The sequence below is a fragment of the Pseudorca crassidens genome, chromosome 9 (genome assembly GCF_039906515.1).
Source record: "Pseudorca crassidens isolate mPseCra1 chromosome 9, mPseCra1.hap1, whole genome shotgun sequence".
NCBI classification, from domain to species: Eukaryota; Metazoa; Chordata; class Mammalia; order Artiodactyla; family Delphinidae; genus Pseudorca; species Pseudorca crassidens.
In genome coordinates this window covers 10,940,084-10,965,782 of record NC_090304.1, presented here as the reverse complement: position 1 = coordinate 10,965,782, position 25,699 = coordinate 10,940,084, and the positions used below count along the sequence as shown (strand labels likewise).

General features: G+C 39.7%; 1 protein-coding gene across 1 annotated transcript; it reads left to right on the top strand.

Annotated features, from left to right (window-relative positions):
• Positions 1–21,101: 21,101 nt before the first annotated feature.
• On the top strand, positions 21,102–24,988 carry LOC137231224 (oocyte-secreted protein 2-like). Its single transcript, XM_067751734.1, has 3 exons — positions 21,102–21,390; positions 22,423–22,526; positions 24,221–24,988. The coding sequence occupies exons 1-3, from the start codon at positions 21,196–21,198 to the stop codon at positions 24,423–24,425; spliced, it is 504 nt and encodes a 167-aa protein (XP_067607835.1). The 5' UTR covers positions 21,102–21,195; the 3' UTR covers positions 24,426–24,988.
• Positions 24,989–25,699: the final 711 nt, after the last annotated feature.

Below are 25,699 nucleotides of genomic sequence, written 5' to 3'. Positions count from 1 at the left end.
TCCCACCACAGGGGGCACGGGTTCCATCCCTGGTGGGGGAACTAAGATCCCTCATGCCACGCAGTGTGGTCAAAATGTAAAAAATATATAAAATTAAAAATTAAAAAAAAAATAGGCAGGCATAGAACTACTGGAAGGTTACCTATGGTGGGACTGACGAGCTTTTAGGGGTAAACTGTTCACAGTCCCAAAGCCATCTTTAGCTGCTGGCAATTTCCAATCACTAGAGAATCTCAGTCCTACAATTGTGAAAGTGACTCCACATAAAACAACTGGCCTATGAAAAGAAACGAAACTGAGTTATTTGTAGTGAGGTGGATGGACCTAGAGTCTGTCATACAGAGTGAAGTAAGTCAGAAAGAGAAAAACAGATACCGTATGCTAACACACATATATGGAATCTTAAAAAAAAAATGGCTCTGAAGAACTTGGGGCAGGACAGGAATAAAGACGCAGACGTAGAGAATGGACTTGAGGACACGGGGAGTGGGAAAGGTAAGCTGGGACGAAGTGAGAGAGTGGCATTGACATATATACACTACCAAATGTAAAATGGATAGCTAGTGGGAAGCAGCCGCATAGCACAGGGAGCCACATAGCTCTGTGCTTTGAGACCACCTAGAGGGGTGGGGTAGGGAGGGCGGGAGGGAGACGCAAGACGGAGGAGATATGGTGATATATGTATATGTATAGCTGATTCACTGTTACAAAGCAGAAACTAACACACCATTGCAAAGCAATTATACTCCAGTAAAGATGTTAAAAAAAAAACACAAAGAGGGCTTCCCTGGTGACGCAGTGGTTGAGAGTCCGCCTGCCGATGCAGGGGACATGGGTTCGTGCCTCGGTCCGGGAAGATCCCACGTGCCGCGGAGCGGCTGGGCCCGTGAGCCATGGCCGCTGAGCCTGCGCATCCGGAGCCTGTGCTCCGCAACGGGAGAGGCCACAACAGTGAGAGGCCCATGGACCGCAAAAAAAACAAAACAAAACAAAGAAACACAATTGGCCTGTCCATCCTCCCTTTTTGGCTCGTATACGGTGGGTAGACTAGATATTCGCCCTTTACGCAGAGAGGAAGAGGGTGACTTGAACAGTAAATCACTCGTTATTCCGGGCAGTGAGATTTAGTGCAGAGGCCCTGGTTGGCAACTTGCCAAAACAGAAAGGCCAGTGTTGTCAGAATGTAACAAAGCAAGAATGAAATAAGGCCATTTTCAGCAACACAGATGGACCTGGAGACCATCATGCAGAGTGAAGTCAGTCAGACAGAGAAAGGCAAATCTTTGCTACACATACATACACTGTGAACGGTGTTTCCTCAAGGTTTGTTCCCAAGCATCACTCTCCACGGCTGAAGCCAAGATAACCTACGTCCATCTCAGATACATGGAAACGTCTTCAATCTAATTAACCAACCCAGTGAGCTATCCTTAAAGGGGAAAGGGATATTATGGGAAAAAGGAAGGTGCCGGGGTGAAGGCAGGTGGGGAAACAGGGCCTTCCCACCTCAACCATCCAAAGCAGATCATCTAGCGTAGGCCCTTAGCTATTAGCAATGTAGCAGCTAATTGAAATGTCCGGATTTGGAAAAGTCAAAGACGCAGCCTCGTTACTGATCATCCGTTACCCACCGAGTCTCCTATTACTCTGTAAATACCTGGCTGTTCTCCAGAGCAAGCCCAAATCAGAGAAGAAAGGAGATGCAGTACCAGAAGAACCTCCCTCTGGCCAGACCCCACGGCAACATCCGTTCAGGAAACAGGAAGTTGTGAGAGGGCCAATTGCCTTGTGTTAATGTAACTGAAGCCCGTCAGGTGTCTACAATAATCCGTCACTTTGGGCAGCCTGGGGAGAGCCTTTACTCTTTATAAGCAAAACCTCCTAAAATGTAGTATTTTATTATTATAGGTACTAACGATTAGTAAGGTGAGTAAAATGTATCATTTGAATATTAGCACTGAGCAAAGTTTATAAAGCTATGTGTTTCTCCAAAGAAACAGAACCAACAGGATGCATGTATGTATTTTTTGTAAGGAATTGGCTCAAATTCATAACATGTGATTGTGGAGGCTGAGAAGCCCCAAGATCTTTAGCTGGCAAGCTGGGGACACAGGAGAACTGATAATGTAGCTCTAATCCAAAGGCCTGCAGGCTCGAGATCCAGAAAGAACCAATGTTTCAGCCTGAGTCTAAAGGCAGGAAAAACCGATATCCCAGCTCAGAGGCAATCAGGCAGAAGGCACGCCCTCATTCAGCCTTTTTGTTCTATTCAGGCCTTCAGCTGACGGGATGAGGCCCACCCACCTTAGGCCGACAATCTCCTTTACTCGGTTTACAGATTCAAATGTTACTCTCATCCAGAAATACCCTCACGAATACACCCAGAGTAATATTAGACCAGATATCTTTTTTTTTTTCCCTGTAGGAAGCTCTGGATTTAAAGGAAGGATTGGACTAAGGAGGAGCTAAGAAAACTTACATAGTATTGTTCTCGATGGAAGAAGAGGCAGTTAGATAAGGGAGACTAGTTGATAACGTGAACTAATGTAATTTAGTGAGAAGGGGTGAATGCATGAACCATGAGTGGGAAGGGAGGACAGACAGGACAAGGATGACTTAATGAGAGCAAATGGGAGATAAGAGGAGAGACCGGTTAAATGTGAGAAGCCTCAGACTATATTTTTGAGAGAAGAGATAACAGTGTGAGCTCATCAGTTATTCAACAATGCTGACTGGAACCAACGAGATAATATCTAGGGCTAACTGGAACCACCCACTCTCAGCTTTTAGGAAAGAACAATCAGACTTAGCCTGGAAGCCCAATGTCTCATGGTCATCAAGACACCACCCTTTCAAACTACTGTTAGCCAAAGTCCACTCATTCCTGGCACTTCCGCAGAACATGTCTACGTCAGAGAAACAAGTAGAAGGTCACACCACAAGGGCCTTCGTTATGCTAGGTCACAGGTTAAGAACACCTTGGGTGGTCAGAAGTTGAGAGGAGCTGGAAAGCCTGAAGTGGGTTTATACCTAATAACACACTTAGATGCATACGATGACCCATTACTCTGGAGAACAAAGAGAAAGCCCTTGACACACTTATAACTCCATCCTCCTGAGGTATGAAGTGCAGGATGTTATCATGTCAAACCAAATGGAAGCATTTTGTGAGTCATCTTTAGGACTTTTGAAGTACCAGGGAGGGTGTTGTCCACAGGCTAACCTTCAGTACTGTTACAGGGTGGTTCCCAAAGTGGGGTCCCCAGGGTAGCGGCACCAGCACCACCTGGGAACTTGTTAGAAATGCAAATTCTTAGTCCCACCCTGGGAGTGGAAGCCCAATATTCAGTGTTTTTAACAGGCTCCCCAGGTGATCCTGGTGCATGATAAAGTTCAAGGGCCACTTTACTTTGTAGGGGGCTGCCCATGTGGGATGATTTTAGGAATGCCAAGCCTTCTGGTCGAAATGCTGAGACACTAATTGTTCGCTGTTAGCGTTAATCTTTCAGGTTTGAAGTCCGCTATCCATCTGGGAAAGTAGCTTCATCTACTTCCCACTTTAGACAAAATCAAACTAGGTGGAGTTACACTCCCAAAAGAGATTTCAAGGGTCAAGTTAAGCCCACGTTGTTGTCATTGGCCAATGCAAGACCTCTCTTGATTTAACTGAGTTGATCCATCAATCCCTCCTCCACCATGGGCGACTCTTCTAATGTATTTAATGACTACCTTTTGAGTCCAATGTGAAATGTGTGCTTTTCCCCCCACCCCATCTAAAATTTCACATACATTAATATTTCATATCCCTCTTCCTTTTTTATTTTTCCTTCTTAGCACTAAACACATACGATATACTTTACCTCTCTATTTTGTTTGTTTTTTCTTATTAGGGTATAAGGTCAAAAAGGGAAGAGATTTTTGTTTTTAAAATTCATGTATTCTTTAGGCATGAAACAATATTTTGCTCATAGTAAACCCTCAGTATATACTGGTTAACTGAATGAATGGTATTGTGGCAGTGTAACTAAAGTACCAAATCACTGATGATTCTATTTCAAGTACAGTTTTGTAGAGAATTGACTTCTAGGCTGAAGTCAACTGACAGTGTGGGATAGTCTTGCAGTGGGCCTCTTCAAATATGCATGTGCTAGAAAATATGATTTTTGTATCTGTCTCTTCATTCATCCCTACACATTTTTTGGTGGGAGGAGGTTTATTTTGGAATCTTGGCTTGTATACACGATTTCTGCAGCTTTGGGGGGGTTTGGACTGCTCCCTGAATGGCTTTGTTCACTAAAACATTGCTAAGAGCACTAAAAATAAAAGATCATTAGAAGAAAAGGTGGAAAGGGGAGTTGCACAGTTAGCTGGTCAAGTATCAGGAACTCTGGCACTGGCAACACAGGCAGGGTTAGGTGGGGGTCTCTTTAGGTGTGTTGCCGATGTTACAGATGCAGACTCAGCTGGCCAGTTTCTTAATACCTGAGCCCTATGTAGGGAAGTTTTCAGAGTCTTGGTCTTGCCCTAGGCAGACTGAGATCAAGGTGCCCTGTACCCTCACCGAGAAACTAAGCTGCTTCTTGTAGAAATGACAGTGGAAAGGACCTGGGCTTGGACCACTATAGCTTCAGAGAGTGGGTTTTCTTGGCTTGAAATCGGGCCAATTAGACATGCAAATTGAAAACATCTATTATTAGTAATGTCTGCACAGAAAATATATGGGGCTTACAAGGGCAGGGTTGACTAAGCAGTTAAGAACTCATCCAGGTCCATGACCAGAAGCTCAACGGGCAGTTTGGACTTTGGAAAAACTCTGTCCTGTATCTGGGGATATTTTCCCTTCTCCACCATGTTATACCAAAGAAAGTGACTTGTGTTTGAATCATTACCACAGAGCATACGATTGAGATTCCTCTGATGGTAACGTGGCTTTGAAATTTTAAAAGGTGATACATCTTGACAGAAGTAAACTTTGAAAAGGCGTCAGTAGACGTGATCATAATTTTCAGAATTTTCTGTGCAAGTAGCCACTTGACACAGAATCTTTGGGACCAAGAATGGGAGGGTTGTTGATATTGCTTGTATTGGGGGATGTGTCATAGTATGACCAAGTGACTGTTGGAGGAACACATGGACAGAGACAAAACCCAACCCTCTGAGCTTGTATTATAGAATAATTTGGCGGGGGGATCTAAGTAGACGTCCAGTTCACTCATGCTTCTGAGCTCTTTCTGCTTCTAGTGGATTTCAATTTCTATTCACTGTCTTCCAAGCAAGCTTACTGGCCATATTCCTGCAGGCAACTAGCACCAGTTTTCAACACCTGGGTGCCAAATAGCTATTGAGAACAATGTTGGTAATAACCTTTCCCCCAGCTCCCACCTTTCTGGTAACTCAGCCCAGCAGCTCAGAATGCTACATGAGAAATCCAATAAATACAGATATACCGTAAAGTATGTCAAGTTTTATTCATGGACTTGTGGCCACTTTGAAAGTTAAAAGCACAAATGGCCTTTCTCAAAGGCATTATGGTTATAATCGATTAAAACCAATTAAAAATATGTAAATATATAAAAATAAAATGCCACATGACATTGTTAAACTGGGTTACTTCTGTGGTGCTGCTGGATGTCCAAGAGCACAGCTTCTACAGTTCATAGGGGAACGGAGGAGTCACGTTCCTCGGAAGGGAGTAGTTGTGTGGGCCATAAAAACGGTCCCTGGTGGCGCAGCGGTTGAGAGTCCGCCTGCCGATGCAGGGGACATGGGTTCGAGTCCTGGTCCGGGAAGATCCCACATGCCGCGAGCAACTAAGCCCGTGCACCACAACAACTGAGCCTGCGCTCTGGAGCCCACAAGCCACAACTACTGAGGCCATGTGCCACAACTACTGAGGCCATGTGCCACAACTACTGAGGCCATGTGCCACAACTACTGAAGCCCACGCTCCTGGAGCCTGTGCTCTGCAACAATAGAAGCCACCGCAATGAGAAGCCTGCGCACCGCAACGCTCGCCGCAACTAGAGAAAGCCCGCACACAGCAATGAAGACCCAAGGCAGCCAAATATTAAAAAATAAATAAATTAATTAAAAAAAGAATAACACATTATCTTGTTCTGTTCAACACCCTCCGCCCCTCACCGCCCCTCATCCTTCGCCGTGGGCTAATAATTACGGACATATCTCAAAGTTTATTAATAAGTTTCCAAAGAGCTAATAAAGTTCTATTCCTTTTACTCAAAAGACTACATCAGTCAGGTGGGAAGCTGAGAGACAAGAGCTTACTAACAAAGAATGGCAGAGGATAGTGATGTAAAACAGTGGTTTTCGAGTCATTCTACCTATAATTAAATCTAGGGCTTTCCAGCTGTGTGACATTAGCAACTCATTTAACATGCCTGTGACCAATTTTCTCAAAGATTAAATAGGGGTGATATTAGTGACTCATGCCTAGGGTTGATAATGACGATTAAAATGCCTGAACTTCTTGTAAACTTGTGGTTGGCACATAGTAAATGTTCAGTAAATGGGATTATTGTCATTAGCAAGGGCTAAACAGCATTTTTTGCTCAAAAGCTATTGCCTGAAAGAATCTGTGCTTAGCAAACTTTCTAGTTCTGTGTAATTCCAATTGGTTTAAAAGAAATTGTATACTTACTGCTCAAACTATAGAATTTTCTTTTTCTTTTTAAAAATGGGCTGTTGGGTGCTTTTTTTTTTTTTTTTTTTGCGGTACACGGGCCTCTCACTGTTGCGGCCTCTCCCGTTGCCGAGCACAGGCTCCGGACGCGCAGGCCCAGCTGCCATGGCTCACGGGCCCAGCCGCTCCGCGGCGTGTGGGATCTTCCCAGACCAGGGCACGAACCCGTGTCCCCTGCATCGGCAGGCGGACTCTCAACCACTGCGCCACCAGGGAAGCCCTAGAATATACATTAGACAGTAGTATCAATATTTAATTTCTTGACTGTAATAATTATGTTGTGTTACGTAGCTGAGTATCCTTGTTCTTAGGAGATTCAGGTTCAAGTATTTAAGAATGAATGTCATGGTATCTGCACCATACTTGCAACTGTTCAGAAGAATTATAAATGTAAATATACAAAATCATACACACAGGATATAAGAGAGCAAATACAGGAAAATATTAACAATTGGTGAATCTAAGTAAATGCTATATTGGTATTCATTGTAAATGCTTTCAACTTTTCTGCAGGTTTGAAACTTGAAAAAAAATTGTGGGGGAAGTATTATCAAATAGGCCCACAGATGCCTCCATAGATGCAGAGAAGACTTGGTTCTCTGGACATTGTTTACCTGCACTTTTCATTTAGTCAGAACCTGCGATCTCCAGTTATACAATGATTAGGAGAAAACACAGCTCTCGAGGAAAGAACCATTCAAGCTGCACTAGTGATGTGTCAGCTGTGTGTGGCAAGTCTATTGCATTTTCCTGTTTACTTAATGGGCCTTACCCTGCGTCAGAGGAGATGAAGGCCTCTGTGCTGTTAGCAAATGTTCCTCCTTATTTCTTTGATTTGGTCTGCATGGGGTCTATAACCAGGTATGAATAAGAGAGAATACAGAAGAGCAGTTGTGATTTAAGTGGTATGATGGCCTCTTAAAAAAATTGTGTAGGGCTTCCCTGGTGGCACAGTGGTTGAGAATCTGTCTGCCGATGCAGGGGACACAGGTTCGAGCCCCGGTCTGGGAAGATCCCACATGCCGCAGAGCGACTAGGGCCGTGAGCCACAATTACTGAGCCTGCGCGTCTGGAGCCTGTGCTCCACAACAAGAGAGGCCGTGATAGTGAGAGGCCTGCGCACCGCGATGAAGAGTGGCCCCTGCTTGCCACAACTAAAGAAAGCCCTCGCACAGAAATGAAGACTCAACACAGCCATAAATACATAAATAAATAAAATTTTAAAAAAATCGTGTAAGTAGTTCCCTTTATGGCTTTCCGAAATGGGCTTTACCCTGATTGTCAACTAGTAGCTAGTTCTACGTGTTTCCAATCACATTCATGGTTTTATCATTGCGTGGATGCCATCTTGACCTTCCCTTCTGGCCCCCTAACATGCTGATCCCAATATATTATTTTCATATTTTATGAACAAGTCAGAGGCATCTTAAATTTTGGTAGATTCTCTTTTGTCGTCATCTTTCTTCTAATACTTAGTCCCATGCTTGTCATACAATGTATGTTACTGAATTTAACCAAACTAGGAATTAGTTGCTTAGGTGGGAGAGATTTCTGGGCTTCAGGACTGAGAAGAAGACATTGGCTTTCTTAACTCTGGTTATGGTGATTGAAGGTTGGAACAAATAGTAAAGAGAATGAACAGCTGCATTTGATTGGATTCTGATGACTTAGCCTCCACACACACTCAGGCTCTGTACAGATCGAGATTTCTCTGCCATTTATTTGCCGAATTTCTTTGAGTGAGATACTTGAGGTTTCTGTACTTAAGCTGAACCATATGCTAACATCCCTCCCTCACAGGGATACAGTGAAGCTGGAATAGGATAATTCATTTAAAGCATTTGAACAGTGCCAGTCTACTGAACACCCTCCAAAGGAAGTTGTTTTCACAATTATTTTTATCTATTTAAGAAGGAACCTTAGTTTGCTCCAGTATGCCTACCTTCTACTATTGGAGTTAATATTAATATCACCACTGGTGCATTTTCTCCACCTGGGTTGGCCAAAAAGTTTGTTCGGGTTTTTCCGTAAGCCTAACGAACTTTTTGGCCAACTCGATAGAATGTTTTAATTCTGCAAAGAAGAACATCAGTGAATGTGTTCAAGATGGCTTTTTCCCCCCCCAGGAATCTATAGAGAGATTGCACCTTTGACATCATTAAAACCAGTGCTATAGCATCATTCCCCAGGCTTTCACATCATCTTGACTGATTACAACTAAAAGCTAAGGACTTCCTCCTTCTGATAACCCTCAGAGCTGCATAACTGTGGATACACTTGAACAAATCTTAAATCATGTGTGCTCATTTTCCATAAGCAAATTTAGCTGCTCCAGAGGGTGAGTCAATATATCCATCATATGCTCCCAACCCTATATCATATTTGTGTTTATTTGATATTTTTCTCCTATTCAGGTTTTAACTGCTCTATCATATGCCTCCTCCTCCTGGCCCTTAATACATAGACCAGCTTCTTTACTATTACTCTATGAGACCTAACACCAAGTCCTAGATGATTCCTTTCTCTTCTCTTTCCTTCCTCACAAATTAGTCCAAATGCCAATAGATAGGTTTGAGCAAGGTAGGCCTCTGTGCCGGGGGTTTGAAGTAACTTTTGTGACCCCAAGTTGGGGGTTGAAGCTCCACTGGTATTACGATAGTGTTCACACAGGGGTATAGGTGAAGGGGCTTGGTTCAGGGTTGTAAAACTCAAGCCACTTCCTAGTTGAGTGAAAAGGACATTTGCTTGGAGGGGCAACATAACCTTGGGTTTCAGAGCACTGGTGGGATGTGAAGAGGTTATCCACGTGGGGAGGGATGGTCACAGCATGGGGGGGCAGTGTTGGGGCCTGAGTGAGGGGAGTATAGTTTATACATGGTGGGGATGGGGGGTGATAGTAGATTGTTTCATACAGAGATTTTGATCTGAAAATTTCATTTATTTTGGGGGGCGGGTTTGTTAAAACTATCTTTATTGCCTAAAATGTTTTTGTCTTTTTTTGAAATAAAAATACGTTTTCACAAATATGACACGACCACATCCTTATTGTAAAACATGCAAACAATGAAGAAATATACAGAACAAGATATAAAATCACTCTTTTTTTTATGGAAGTATAGTTGATTTACAGTGTTGTGTTAGTTTCTGGTGTACAGCAAAGTGATTCAGTTATACATGTATGTACATATTCTTTTTCATATTCTCTCCCCTCATGAATTATTAGAAGACATTTAATCTAGTTCCCTATGCTCTACAGTAGGACCTTGTTGTTTATCTATATTATATATAGTAGTTTGTATCTGCTAATCCCAAACTCCTAATTTATCCCTCCCCCAAACCCCCTTTCCCTTCTGGTACCCATGAGTTTCTTTTTTTATATAGGTCATTTTTTCCTTTATTATAATCCATTCAAGACAGCCCACACATTTTCAGTTAATAATACCAGAATCACAAGACAGGAGGTAACATTGTTTATATAGCAACTGGGCTGGGAATAAGCTAACACAACATTGAAAATCAACTATACTTCAATTAAAAAAACGTTTTTAATTAAAAAAATAAAAGGAATGACAAAATGCAACGCAAATTTCAAGGTGAGCTTTGGAATTACATGATGTTGCCATGAATGGATGTGCCAAGCTTGTTAGTATTCCCAGCCCACTTGCTACGTGAGTTTGTTTTCTGTGTCTCCGTTTCTGTTTTGTAAAGGAGTTCATTTGTGTCATGTTTGAGGTTCCACATGTAAGTGGAACCTAAATATGGTAAAAAAAATTACTCTTTACCTTCAAATTCCTCTATTTTTCTCCCCTAGGTAAAACTCTCTCAACAGTTTGGTGTGAATTCTACAAAGGCATCTATCTATCTATTTATCTACACACATTCAAACATTCTGAAAAGCTCATTTATTAAAGATAATGGAAGTCAGACTTCTCACTATTAGAGAAGGGAATTAAAAATATAGAACAAAATATAGAAAAAACCCTGAAATGAACCATATAGGTTTGAATTCAAATAGGAGATGTGAATTTGAACTCATGGTTTTCAAGTTATAGAAACAGATATAGAAATCATGTAAATCTAAGCGTGCACATACCTTGCTCCTTCATCTGCTGTGTGTTTCTCTTATTTTGTTTAACTTACTGTGTTTGGGGTCTCCTTTTTGCAGGCTGCACGTTCGTAGTTCCTGTTGTTTCTGGTGTCTGCCCCCAGTGGGTGAGGTTGGTTCAGTGGGCTGTGTAGGCTCCCTGGTGGAGGCGACTGGCGTCTGTGTTCTGGTGGGTGGGGCTGGATCTTGTCTTTCTGGTGGGCAGGGCCGCGTCCGGTGGCGTGTTTTGCGGTGTCTGTGAATTTAGTATGATTTTAGGCAGCCTCTCTGCTAATGGGTGGGGCTGTGTTCCTGTCTTGCTAGCTGTTCGGCATGGGGCAACCAGCGCTGGAGTCTGCTGGCCGTTGGGCGGAGCTGGGTCTTAGCGTTGAGATGGAGATCTCTGGGAGAACTCTCGCCGATTGATATTACGTGGAGCTGGGAGGACTCTGGTGGTCCAATGTCCTGAACTCTCCTCTCCCACCCCAGAGGCTCAGGCCTGACACCCGGCCGGAGCACCAAGACCCCGTCAGCCACACGGCATAAGAAGTTCTTCATAAGATCCCCAAGATGATTTCCCCTAGTCCCGTGATAACTTCATAGCTACCTCCTGTTGCTACTGCGTGGAGCTCGAGTGTTGAGCATTGGCTTCAAATGCCAGAGACGCCAATCATCCCCACCTGAGCAGGTGTCGCCCTAAGCATTCGTATAAACATACGTCTGTTTTTGTAGTTTTATCCACAGACAGGCCATGGGAATAGTGACCCTCCATAACAATGATCACATCTAGCACACACATCTCAGTTCCTAAATACCATGTTCTACTTAAACCAGAGTTCCATGGAGTAACAGCCAGCACCAGGGCTGGGGCAGGAGAAGTACAAGTTAAACCGCGAACAACTTTTGGTGCCAAAAATGGGGAAAGTGCTCAAAGAATGCTGCAGAAATGTCAAAATTATATAGGAACTATTTCAAGGGGCTCCTCCTGGTCAAATCTGAAATAATTTGAGCATAAATGTAAATAATGATAGTAATGAGTTATAATCTACATAATAAAATAGGAAACCACAAGTGTATGCCAATATAAGCAAGTAAGTTGAAAGATTAATGAGGAACAGGATATTTACCGTTTCAGAGTATCTCCCCGTAAAATATAAATCAATTACAAAGTGAGAAGGAGGAACTTTACAGTAAAGAAGCCTGGAGGAAAGTACCTTAATCAAGCGACCAAATTTGCATCATCAGTAATGGGAAAAACTGAAGTTGAGTACCACTTGATAGGATGCAGTAAGAACCGGACGCCGCTGCTGTGATAATCCTGCAAACCTAATGATGAAGAAATATCAAACACAAATTGAGTGCGATGCACAACATACAAATGTCGAGGTCATGAAAAATCAAGGAAAGATTGAAGAAATGTTGGAGAATAAAGAGATATGACAGCTACGTGCACCACAACATGTGAGTCTGAACTGGATTTTATTTTATCATTATTTTTTGCTATAAAGGCCATTAATGAGACAATTAGAGAAATTTGAAAGATGTTAGTATTAAGTTTTTGATTTTGATGATACTCAAACTTTTGGTGTCAGGACCTCTGACACCAAATAGTCTTTAAGATATTGAGAATTCCAAAGAAATTTGTTTATGTGGGTTTACTCTATGCAAATTACCATATTAAAAATTAAAGTAAAATTTTTAAATCTTTATTAAATAGCTGCAATAAACCTGTCATGTGTTAACATAAGTAATAAGCATTTTATAAAAAATAATTATTTTCACAAAAAATGGAAGAGTAACATTGTTTTACATGTTTGCAAGTCTCCAGTCCAGTTTAATAGAAGACCGCTAGATTCTCACATGTCCTTCTACATTAAGGCTTTGTGATATGTTACTTTGGTTAAAGTATGTGAAAAGAACTTTGCCTCACACAAATATGTATTTGGAAAAGGGAGGAGTATTTTAATACTCTTCAAATAATTGTGGCTGTTGTTTGATAACACTAATTCTCTACAAAAGGTAGTTCTTTCAAGGTTAGTTGCAGTGTGGAAACAGAAAATATATCAATGAACTTTTCATACTCAGTTATATTAAAGTCCATTGATCTCTCTTGTATTTTGAATGAAACGTTTACACATGCATGCTTGTATCACAGTATGCATTGGTTATTTGGAAAATATTGGTTCACTCAGTTATGCAGAACTTCCAAATGTTAACATGTTTCATTATGCAATACAAAAAAAAAAAAACCTCACAGTTGCACTCTGAATGTGGGGAATGCAGGTTTTCTAAATTTTGCTTGTAAACTTGAATTTTATTTCTGGATACAAAAACTGTCAGTTGTTTTCTTTGAAGTGACAGCCAATATTTCATTCTGTTTCTAAAAATATCTGTCAAAAACCCAAGTGCAAATAGTCAATGTTTGTCTGACAGTCGTTCTTGCAGGTAAATACGATGTTCTATGAAAAAAGGTTATGTTCAGCTCACAAATCAAACAATAAATTGCATAATCTCCACACTTTGATACACAGCAGAAGGGCTTCATTCATACTTTCCATTTTATAATGCAGAATATTAAAAAGACATGTACTCAAGGGTCAATCAACATTTAATAAAATGAATGGTTTTTACTGCTTTGATTTTTTTTTTTTTTGCGGTACACGCGCCTCTCACTATTGGGGCCTCTCCCGTCGCGGAGCACAGGCTCCGGACGCACAGGCTCAGCGGCCATGGCTCACGGGCCCAGCCGCTCCGCGGCATGTGGGACCTTCGCGGACCGGGGCACAAACCCGTGTCCCCTGCATCGGCAGGCGGACTCTCAACCACTGCGCCACCAGGGAAGCCCTACTGCTTTGATTCTTAAGTGAAACTGGCTTCTACTGTGAGTATGTGGTGGTGAAGAATACAACGTTGACTAACACAGCTTGGTGGCGCTGCCTTTCTTGCTTAGGCAGCGGTTTGACCCCCATTGTTTTTATACATCTGTGCAAAGGTCAACATGGTGAAAAGGGCATATTATGTCTCAGCATTATTATGAAAATAGTTTTGATCCTGTGGGCCCACAGCATCCAAGGACAACATATTGAGAATCACTGCAGTGGGAGAATGTCCTTATTTGCAGGAAACATACTCTAAAATATTTAGGAATGAGGGAGTATCATATTAGCAAATTATTCCCAAAATGTTCAGGAAAAAATAAGTTATGTATATTTGCAACATTTCTCTAAGTTAGAAATTGCTTAAAAATAAGATTTATATATTATCTCTGCCTTATCTCTATCCATTTTACATTAAAGTTATATTGAAATTCCATTATCCTTTCACAACAAAATCTGGAATTAAAATTGGAATTTCAGAGAAATGGACTTTGCTCATTCTGTGGCTTTGAGTAGTCCCAGGAACGTTGCATACAACCCTGGAATTAACTGTGCTCAAGTTTGAGGAAAACAGTCATGTGTTATATGTTTTTTTTGTACGCTGTTAATTTTGGCTAGACTGTTTACCTTTATCTCTTTTAATATTCAAAACAAACTTATAAGGTAGGTAGTATCATTATCTCCTTTTTACAGAGTATGAACGTGAGCCTTAACTTTCCCAAATTTATATAAACTGAGAGTGGAGAAATTAGTCTATGGTTCTAATTAAGCTCTTAACTAGTAGACACAGGTGCCTTTAGGAAAAAAATATTAGATGCCTATATTGGAATGATTTGAAAGTTAAATGTAAAGTTTATGAATTTTAGATGAAAGAAATGTTAATAGCATCAGGAGAAAGTTTTTTAAAAAAAGAAAATGAAAGACAAAATACTAACGTGGACTTATCTTTGTCTTTCTTCAGCTCTCTTTTGTCTTTGTAGTTGGTGACTGGGTTCTCCAGGCCTTCCAGATGCAGGAACTGTGTGAGTCCCCGCTCTGGGGTTTCACTCTCCGTTAGAGGACGTGATGTTGGAAACGAAAGTCCTTTTTGTGACATGTAGGGAAGCCCTGTGCACGTGCTTATTTCAAAGCAGATTGTAACATTGAAAATATAATTCAGATGTCACTAAAAACAACGATAGGCCTTCGACTCTGATTCTTTGAAGTTTATTTACTGTGAGACTTGATTTCCAAGTTCACTTTAAAACTAAAAATGTCACGATTGACATTTTAGCAAAAACAAGAAAAACCTTTAGCTGGAACTTTTATTCCAACTATTAAAATGAATTTATGTTGATTATATATAAAATTATATATACATATGTATATGACATGAGGACAAATATATATATATATATTTACCCTTATGATATTGTGTGTGTGTGTATATCTTGTGTTATAAGCAAATAATTTCAAGGCTAGACCCGACTAGAGTAACTAGAACAATTTATGGAAGAATTAACAGAGATGAATTTGTGGATTTTCTTGAGGTCAAGAAAGGTGGTTTTTCTTTAGGTCTCTGTCTCAGGGATTCAAGTCACTTTATCATCTCTGCTGCTGATTCTTCCACAGCCAAACCCGTAGAAATTAAGAAATAATAGTCTTTTGATTTCCAATATGTACGATGTAGGTTATTCAGCATATTAGATGACACCTGAAAATTACCTAGTGAAAGGAGTTTTCTATGCTTTAGTGTTTTTGGAAGTGTGTGCCTTGCCAGCTTCTCAGATGATTTTAACAGGCCTCAGGCACACACAGCTATCAATTAGCACTTTTCACCTGATGGGCCTCTGAGCATCGGGGCTGGGGTAATCAGGAGAGCCTCAGGTTTTAGCTGGTTGACACTGTGGAAACCACCCCGTGGGTGGTCTAACTAAGTAGCAAAATGAAGACAGCTGAGCATGGGATGCCTTTATAAAATCACTTAAGCTGTTCCCGCTTCCTATGTCCCAAGGAGTCCTGGGCTGGGGGTCTGCGCACATGGAGGTCTCTATGGCTTCAGAAATCTTGATTCTCCTTGCTGCCTTGGTTTGGCCTTGCGCTGAGAACATCAACGGTAAATGAATTAGAGAGTGCTTCCTTGCAGGGTTCCTCAGAATGACTGCTATTCATCTTTCCAAGCAGGTGCTCTACTCCCTATAGAGATCCGATCTTACCATTTGCTAGAAAAGAAGGACTTTCAGGCCAACTGGACTTGAGTCTTTATATCGAGGACACATTTCAACTTTCTGCCTAAATGTCTGAGATGTTTCTTTCTTCTGTGTTATCGTCTTCTATCTGAATCCTCATTTGCAGAGATTCTTCAGAAATCGTCCTCGGCTCTATGTTTTAGGCTGCCCTTTTGAACTCACTGCCAATTACCAGTACTTGGTGGTATTGTAAGATATTTGATTGTATCTTTACTGACCTTCCTCCTTCCAGGCCCTTTGTATTTCCCCTTGATGATGATACTGCTCTTTTGTTCCTTTTAAAATTCGATCTGGCCTTCACTCATGTTAAATTCATCAGCAGTTCTGCAAAGCCAATAGGATAAAGCTAAATCAGTGTCTGGTCTGTCTATAAATTGACTCAATATCTTTTCTATGATACCTGGCGTATTCTCCACTTTTTTTGTGTTATCCAGATGCTTCCCAGCTTCAAGCCCAGACTAAATTTCAACTACTCCAAGGCAGCATTTCAATATTACTTTTTGTGTTCTCTAAGTTTTTTTAAAAGTCACTTGGTGTTCCTGTTTCCTTCTGCTTGAAGTGGGGTCTTTTTTGGGGAAATGATATGTGAATTTCTTACCCATTTGGCCTATAAGCCCTTTCTGAACAAGAACCACATTTAGTTTCTGATCTTTCCATTTTACCTAAGATGAATCTTTCAGAATGCCTAGGTTACTGCAGCTCACCCTGCGGCAGTTAATTATTGGCATTTCAGTAATTTCAATCATTTAATTCCATACATGTGGAGAAAGGGCAGTGACCTGTGAGTCGGAGAAGAATTCCAGTTATCTGGGAGGGGGGAGTAGGGTGTTCAGGCCTGGCTATGGTACATGATGCTTGGGTGTAAGGAAGGTTCTACCGCAGTTAGTGTATGCACAGCTGTGCATGTTCCTCAGGCTTTTTCTCAAACCATTTCTCAGCTACTTGAGACACAAGCTCAGAATGTCAAACTGAAACTTGACCCTAAAACTAGTATGAACAAGAAGTAGTGAAGCCAGAAGCATGGACTTCCTGTATGTCCATATCCACTTACCCTTTTGAATCTATCTTAATCCAGTTGTTGGAACCTTTATTCATTTAGGAAGGATTTCCCTGGTAATCTTACCTAGCTGATGTTAGAACAATATTTTGAACAGGTGGAGAGAGGTGACTTGGAGGTTACAATCACTGATGTAGAACACCTGCCTTCTCCAAAGCCTACTTTTGTCTTAAACATCTCCCTATATTTTCTTACTTTCTTGATGATGTATCCTTAAAAACCAAGAACTTCCAGGCTCAAATGTGCTGGAGGTATCTCGCTCATTAATCGTAGAACTATTTCTTCATGCTGGGAAGATTCAGATTTTCCAAAGTGTTTAAGAGAATCCTGGATGTCCTCCAAGGCCTACTAGGTCTCTGTGACTGGTTTGGGAACTTTCCTCGTCAAGATTTGAATGACTAGCTATTTTCGCTGTGTGATCTTAGTTTACTACTTTGCAATGGATATGTAAATGAGCACTGTCACATAGGAAAGAAGATAGTAAATGACTATCTGACACATGACCAGCTGACTTACAGGCATGTTAGGCTTATTCGTGAGAAGTTTGAGATACTAAACTACTGATGGCAGATGGTCATTTTTTAAAAGTTTTATTTTTTTATAATTTTAAAAGGTTATACTCCATTTATAGTTATTACAAAATGTTGGTTATATTCCCCATATTGTACAATACATCCTTGTAGCCTATCTTACACCCAATGGTTTGTACCTTCCACTTGCTCACCCCTATATGCCCCCCTCCCCACCAAGGGGAGTTAATCAAGTTAATCAAGGGGAGTTAATCAACAAGTTAATCAAGGGGAGTTAATCAACAAGTTAATCACTAACTTGTTCTCTATATCTGTGGGTCTGTTTCTTTTTTGTTATACTCACTATAGTTCATTGTATTTTTTAGCTTCCACATAAATGATATCATGCAGTATTTGTCTTTCTCTGTCTGACTTATCTCACTTAGCATAGTGCCCTCCAAGTCCATCCATGTTGCTGCAAATGGCAAGATTTCATTCTTTTCTCTGGCTGAGTGGTGTTCTACTGTGTGTGTATATATATATATATATATATACACCCCACATCTTCTATATCCATTCGTCTGCTGATGGATGCTTAGGTTGCTTCCTTATTTGGGCAATTGTAAATAATGCTACCGTGAACATTGAGGTGCACGTAGCTTTTCATATTCGTGTCTTTGTTTCTTTCAGCTACATATATCAGATGGTCATTTTTAAAGACACTTGTTTATTTCTTCCAATGACCACCTGTTGTCAATTCCTAAACTAAGATTCATCTATAGGGAAAGAATTTAATGAGTTCTTGCTGTGGAAAAATTATCTGATTCTTAGCATTTCTATAGTTACCATAGAGGAAGAGTTTACTAAGTAAATCTCTGAAGAGTATACGGTCAAAGTCAATTATGATTATGATTTGTGTCTTAGAGCACATGTACCAATAATTAATTTTTAGATGAGATATAAACTCCAATTATAATGTTTGGCACATAATGTACTATCAAGACTGGCATCAGTGACAAGTTATCTAAATTGCATTAGGAAGAAAATCTTGCCTCCTAATAATTTTTCTGACCACGTACTCATTCACCAGATATCCTCTAAATGCAGCTGTTAAGTAAGGCTTTAGACTTGGAACCCCTTACCAATTTACTCCTCACCTTATATTCTTCCTGTAGGAGATGATAGCTAGTTATCATCGTACCTGAGTCAAACTCCTATTGCTGCTTTGCTGTTTCATTTTTTCCTTCTGCCTTTAAAGACATGCTGGTGGGGGACTGGAGGCGTTGATCAGCCTTCGGCAGTGACTGAACTACTTATTTGTGGAACAAGAGGATACTACCTTTGTTTACTTTCTGGGTTTTGTTAGGTTCCAAAGAGAATTGATGTGCAAATGCTTTGGTTGTGGCTATATTCAGAACATATGTAGTAACTAAGGAGACCAATGAGAGTCTAGGAAATTTGTCTTAAATGTCAACCCAACCCATTGTAGCTTAAGTTCCAGTTACCCGGTAGAATTGCCCCCTGGAGTGAACTTAACCATTTCAGCCCGGTTTACATCTTCATCTGAGGCTCCAAGTACAATCAGTCTAATTGGCAGAACTTATATTCAAGCTGACTGTAAATCTTTGCTTTTGGTGGCCTTCACTGACTCATGAATATATTGTATTGCAGTCTACCAGTTTCTTTTAAGCTAATAAAGGTGTGTCTGCAGAATTCAAACCCCGTCCGGGCAGCAGCAAGAACTCTGTCTTCCTAAAGGGGAGATTACCAGCCAGGTTGTCACTCTCCTGTCCTTCCTTTCTTAAAGTAGAAATTCTGCAATTTCTGTTCATCTAGAAGTCCTGCGTGCAGGTACTACCATCGGCAAGGGCTGTGATTCAAATATATATATGTATCTGTGTTCTGTTTCACTGGGAATATAAAGAAAATTAAGAAATAAAATCCATGTTCAAAGTATTTATTCTAGCTTTGATGATAGGTTGTATTACAGTTGCTTATATTAATGTCAAAATAAGATAAGCTTTAAACCCTGTTACTCTAGCTTTTGTAAAACACGAGGAGGCTGTATCAGATGAGGTCAAGAATCATGTTTTGGGTTATGATTCTAATACCTTAATAAATATAGGATATATACTGGATATCTAAGAATAGTCTGTTTGCTTGGAAAAAAAGCTTTTGAAAAGTGTTTATTTCTCATTTGTGTCAATAGATATATAAGGTGTATATTGTGACTTGCTTCTTTCTCTTGTTTTTAGATTTATGTTTATAGGTATAACTATAATTTATTTTCCATGTTGTATGGAATTTGATTATATAAATGCATTTCAATTTATTTCATCATTCTTCTGTTGGTGATTTGGCCTGGAGTATTTTGTTCATTTTTTTTAACAATATGTTTCATTTACATTTGAACATTTGTTCATTTACATTATTATTGCTAGTATACTTGTAATTTATTTATTTAAATTTTATTTATTTTTGGCTGCGTTGGGTCTTCATTGCTGTGCACGGGCCCTCTAGCTGCGGCGAGCGGGGGCTACTTTTTGCTGTGGTGCACGGACTTCTCATTGCTGGGGCTTCTCTTGCTGCGGAGCACGGGCTCTAGGCACGCGGGCTTCAGTAGTTGTGGCTTGCTGGCTCTCGAGCGCAGGCTCAGTAGTTGTGGCACACGGGCTTAATTGCTCCGCCGCATGTAGGATCCTCCCAGACCAGGGCTTGAACCCGTGTCCCCTGCATTGGCAGGCGGATTCTTAAAGACTGCACCACCAGGTGCAGTAATTTATTTTGTAATATACTTTGTAATTTATTGCAACCATCTTACTGCTTTTGTCTTTTTTGATTTGTTTTTTTGTCTTTTTACCTTCTCCTTTTTTGCCTCCTTCTATGTTGTTTGAAATTTGCTTATTTTTGTCCTTCATTCTATTTTGTTCTTCTCCAATTTGGAAGTTTTACCATCTAGTTTATTAGGTTCCACAACCACCCCCCCCCCCCCCGACTACTTATCATGCATCTTTAAATACTAAAGCTAATAAATCTTTACTTTCCTTCTGAACAACAGAAGGACCTATGAAATTTAACTCTGGTCATCCCCTGAGAACCTCTGGTTAATGACTGTCTAGCACACTAAGTCAGAATCCAGTACACTTCATTTCCAAAGGGAAAATGACTCAATTAGAAATAGTGACTATTATGACTTACTGAAGATGCTCAGTGTAAAGGACAGAATGGGTTTTACGTTAAAATTTTCATAAAACTTCCATCCCAGACAGTAGATTTTCTCTCTTCAGACTATTTCCTCTTGTGGCTATGATTGTTTCTGGTTCTGGTTGCTCTAGATATAGATTCTACCATACCAACTTTCCTCGTTTTCCCTCTTTGAAAAGTATTACAGAGAATACATCACTCTTCTAATGTACTGCAATTTACTTCTGTCCCTTCTGTGTAGTCCTAACTATATCACGCTCTTTGGAATCTAATTTCTTTAAGAGGAGGCAGGGGGCTAAAAGATAATGATGTTCTTGTGTATTGAATTTTTTCCCTGTGAAAGAACTGAAATTTACTTATTTGAGGCTATAATTATGCAGATATTTTGGAAAGTAGTGGTAATATGAAAACCCCCATATGCTGTTCTTTAAGCTGTGATAACCTTTGCCAGAGAAAGGAACATCTTTTATCACAAAGGGTGTAGCTGGATGTTCTTTGAGCTCCCGCTTAAGATAAATACACATCTGACCTTTTCTCATGATTCTTTCTGCAGTGAAAATAAGTTGTTCTATGGACTGGCTGATGGTCTCTGTAAGCCCATGTGCAAACAGCAGCAATTTGTATATATTTGCTGATGAATTATATCTGGGATCGGGTTGCCCTGTGACTCGGATACAAACATATGCCTATGATTTTATATACCCTGTGCATGACTGTGGGATCAGGACAAAGGTAAGAATAATGATCATCTGTTAAAAAAACAAAACCAAAAAACAAACCTAGATATTTTTTCACAATTTTATGTCTGGTGCTAAAATTATTGTCCTGGTGTTTTTTGTTGTTTAAGAACAAATTTTGCTTCTAGTTAGAGTAATTTATGGATAGACGACAATACAGTTCCGTACTCGGTCACTGAACATTGAGTCCTCTTTGTGCGTAAGACTTAAAGCACAGATTTCCAGACTCGTTAGTGAACTGATTTTAAGTTGTCTTTAGGCTTCTGTCGTATTTCACTAAAGCTCAGGAGATAGTTTTAAATTCCATTCAATGTTCCTAATGTGAGAGGTCACCAATTCTGGGAAGGTATTATATATTCAACACATCTTTCAGGATGTGTGCCTCTGTGGGGACTAGATTTTTACTGGAATAAAATCTCTGTCAGTTATTTTGCCAGGCACAAATCTTAAAACTGTGTTGTTATCTTGGGGTGTTATCTTTTCATAGATCCCCAAATTTAAACAATTTATATTCATACTATAAAAGTATTTGGGGTCAATGCCTATTTAAAACTGTCACCTATGAATTAGATGTTGTCTTTATTTTAGAAATGAGGGAGCTAGAACTTCAGAAGGTGCTTTAATAATTTGCCCAGGGATGCACAACCAGTTGGTGGTAGTTTAGATGCCCAAACAGGAGGATTCCCCTCCAAAGCTTATGTTTTAAACCACTCTGTTATTTGATCTCCAAATCATCTTTCTCAGAAGAACTACTGAAAACCTTTTGTTAACGCATGATAAACATAGCTCTGAGTGACAGTTTCAGTTTGCTCCTATGTACTGCTAAGATTTTTTTCCAGGTACTTTAAGTTCACTCTTACAGATAACACTCCTCTTCTGTCCCAGTGGGTTGTCAGATCTTTGTATGTACCTGAAAGTGACAGTAGCCATTTCTGAGACCTTGAATGTTTTCTACTTCCTATTCAAATGTGTACATGCCCCCTTTGTTACTAGAAATATCTTCTACTTAACCTTTGTGCTCTCCTAGGTTGTTTCAGAGGATACTCTCCTTTTTCAAACAGAGGTGTACTTTAACCCTAGGAGTATACATTGTGACCATCAGAAAATCCCTGTGGAATGTTCTGCCTCTAGGTGAGTCCAATAGACCATACTCCTTCTGAATATGTTAGTTTCACCTTTACTTACCATGTGCTTCTACAGAAGTGTAGATGTTAGAGACTATAACATGACTCGCTCATAAGCATAAGTCCAAATGAACACCAAATTAGCATTTAAAAATATGTTGAGTACTTTTTAATTTTAAAATATTCATTTTAGAATAAAAACATTATATAATCTTGTGTCACTAGGTTATTTTACAGTAACTGAACTTTAAAGCAAATCCTCAGTCACCTTAGTAAGTGGAAGAATCAAACATGATATTACCTTTCAGTGTTTTCTCCTTCGTAATACTCTTTTTCTAATATATTTTATGGTTCAATTCCATGTTAGAGTAAATGACTAAAAAGTTAAGAGAAAACCAATTCTTCATTTTAATACTAACTCATGGACATACAGGAAAGGAAAGGCTTCATTTTAATACTAACTCATGGACATACAGGAAAGGACAGGCTTATCAGCCTATCATTAAATGCAGTTTGTTTGCAGTTCTGTGGAACCGAGAAGCTGAATCCCAAAAGGACTCCACGTGAACTGTGACACCAAGTGGAATAGTATATCCTGATACACTTCTGCCATGACACTGAAATATTTACCCTGAGTGTTATAAATCGGAGTGAAAAATCTTAGAAACCACCTGAAAACCACAAGGAAAAATTTTATCCCTGTTTAATATATGGAAATAGCTGACATGAAAAAAGAATTTTGAGCTCAGAGCCAATGTGCAATATCTTTTAACATCATCAGAGTCCCTTTTTGGGGGGTGAGGGAGAATTGGTATTTTTAATTGTTGTAAAATATACATAAGAGAAAATTTACCATTTTTAAGGGAATAATTCAGTGGCATCAAGTACAACCACATTGTTGAATACTCTTGACCTTCCCTTCAACTTATTTTAAGGAAAGACCAAGGCTGAGAGACTCAGTGATATTCTGGGGAGTAGCTGACCCCTAAATAGAAATTAACAGTTGATTCTGTGTACACACACACACACATACACACACACATACTCACATACACACACACAGAGATACACACAGAGACACATACACACACACACACACACACACACATACTCACTCACACACACACACACACACATACTCACTCACTCACACATACACTTTCATTCCTATATACTGGCCAGTGCTTAGAGTAATGTAAAAAGTTCTAACCTAATCCCCTGGGGCTATTGCTTCTCCATAGGCTGCCAGATTAAGAGTGATAACTAAGGCATTTCTATTTTGATTGTAATATTATTATATTATTTGCAGCTATCTTTCTTAAAAATGAAGACTAGGCCAACAAAGGTATATGATTAGGTTTTTGGTCCATGAGCTTTACTGCTGTACACACACACACACACACAAACACACACACACAACACACCTCTGTCACCAGTAATTAAGCTTTTGACAACTTTTACTGTTCTTAGGATCCATTTGTCTAAGTCTGTTTTACTGGGTGCTTTGGTACTCTACTAAGACAAGTATTACAAATCATCTATTATCCAGAGGGTGCAGGTACCCCTAAATAACCATATTGAAAATGATCATGATGTTAAACAGTGGTAAAAAATAAAATAGCTTGGCCCCAAATTTAGATTCAGAAAGACCTGGTAACAAGCATGCCAACCCTATCTGCTTTTTGTTTCTCTTCTCTTCAGGAAATCAGTGTGGCTTACACCAGTTTCTACAGATAATGAAATAAAATTGGATCCCAGTCCCTTTATTCCTGATTTTGAGACAACAGCAGAAGAGTTAGGATTATTAAATTCTAGTCAAACTGACTCCATATTTACAGAGAAATTGAAACTTGGAAATTGGGCTCATGAATTTTGTTGGAAAAACAATGGTTTTATACAAAAATAATTGCTATAAACCTTTCTTTAGGTATCTGATCCCTAAAACCCCTAATTCAGTGAAGGTCCTGATTCAGTGAAGGTGAATTTTTAGACACTTTTATTTATTAGGGATATGTCTTATTAATTTAATGTTGACTATCAGATAATCCTATTACCCATTAAATTTTATTTTTAGTTCTATAGAGTAGATTCAGAAATAGGTCTTCAATGACAACAGGATTTAATTGATACAAACCTCCAATAAATATTTTCTAAACACAGTTTTTTGAAGAATAGAAAAATAGAGATAGGTGTGTAAATGTGCTAGGGACTACAATTTAACACACTAACTCCCAGGAAAGCCAAAGTCCTTTTATAATGAAGACAGTTTAACTTGTGTGGGTTTTCCTAATTAATTAGTAAAGTTGAGTCTTAAAAGTAATTGAATATACTTCATATTTGATTATTAAAGAAGGAAATTAGGGGCTTCCCTGGTGGCGCAGTGGGTGAGAGTCCGCCTGCCGATGCAGGGGACGCGGGTTCGTGCCCCGGTCCGGGAAGATCCCACATGCTGCGGAGCGGCTGGTCCCGTGAGCCATGGCCGCTGAGCCTGCGCGTCCGGAGCCTGTGCTCCGCAACGGGAGAGGCCACAGCAGTGAGACGCCCGCGTGCGGAAAAAAAAAAAGGAAATCAGATTTATAGTCTAGAATCTAAGTAACCACTTCCTTAACTGGAATTAGAGGTCAGGTTTTCCTTTATCTCTGATATGATTCTTTCACACTTGAAATAATTAACTGAAGAGGTCGACATGGAATCATCCTGTCACTTTAGAGCAATCTACTGGATGGTCATTTATCACCAGCTATTATGCTATCCTCTTTTCCCTAAAGGGGGGAGTCTACCCATGTAATACACCAAAGAGCACTCTGATTTGGGGGAAAGTTCTTATAACAATTATGAAAATTGAAGTGTGCCATTTGTTATTCAATAAAAACTTTTAAGTTTTTTTATTTTTTAATTTTTATTTACTTTTTATTGGAGTATAGTTGATTTACAATGTTTTGTTACTTTCTGCTGTACAGCAAAGTGAATCAGTTATACATATACATATATCCACTCTTTTTTAGATTCTTTTCCCATATAGGTCATTACAGAGTATTGAGTAAAGTTCCCTGTGTGTCACTTGCTTATCGAATGTACATTTTGGATGCTATGTCCTTTTGGAAATAAATTTTGCCAACGTATTTTTTTTTTAGTTTTTTTAAAATTTAAAGTGCTGCTATCTTATTGCCAATAAAATGC

Bases quoted from the DNA above. Each gene is read 5' to 3' on its own strand.
- LOC137231224 (XM_067751734.1), top strand. From the start codon at position 21,196: ATGATTCTTTCTGCAGTGAAAATAAGTTGTTCTATGGACTGGCTGATG. The intron at 21,391-22,422 runs GTAAGAATAATG...GTGCTCTCCTAG, and splicing joins ACTGTGGGATCAGGACAAAG to GTTGTTTCAGAGGATACTCT. The intron at 22,527-24,220 runs GTGAGTCCAATA...TCTTCTCTTCAG, and splicing joins GTGGAATGTTCTGCCTCTAG to GAAATCAGTGTGGCTTACAC.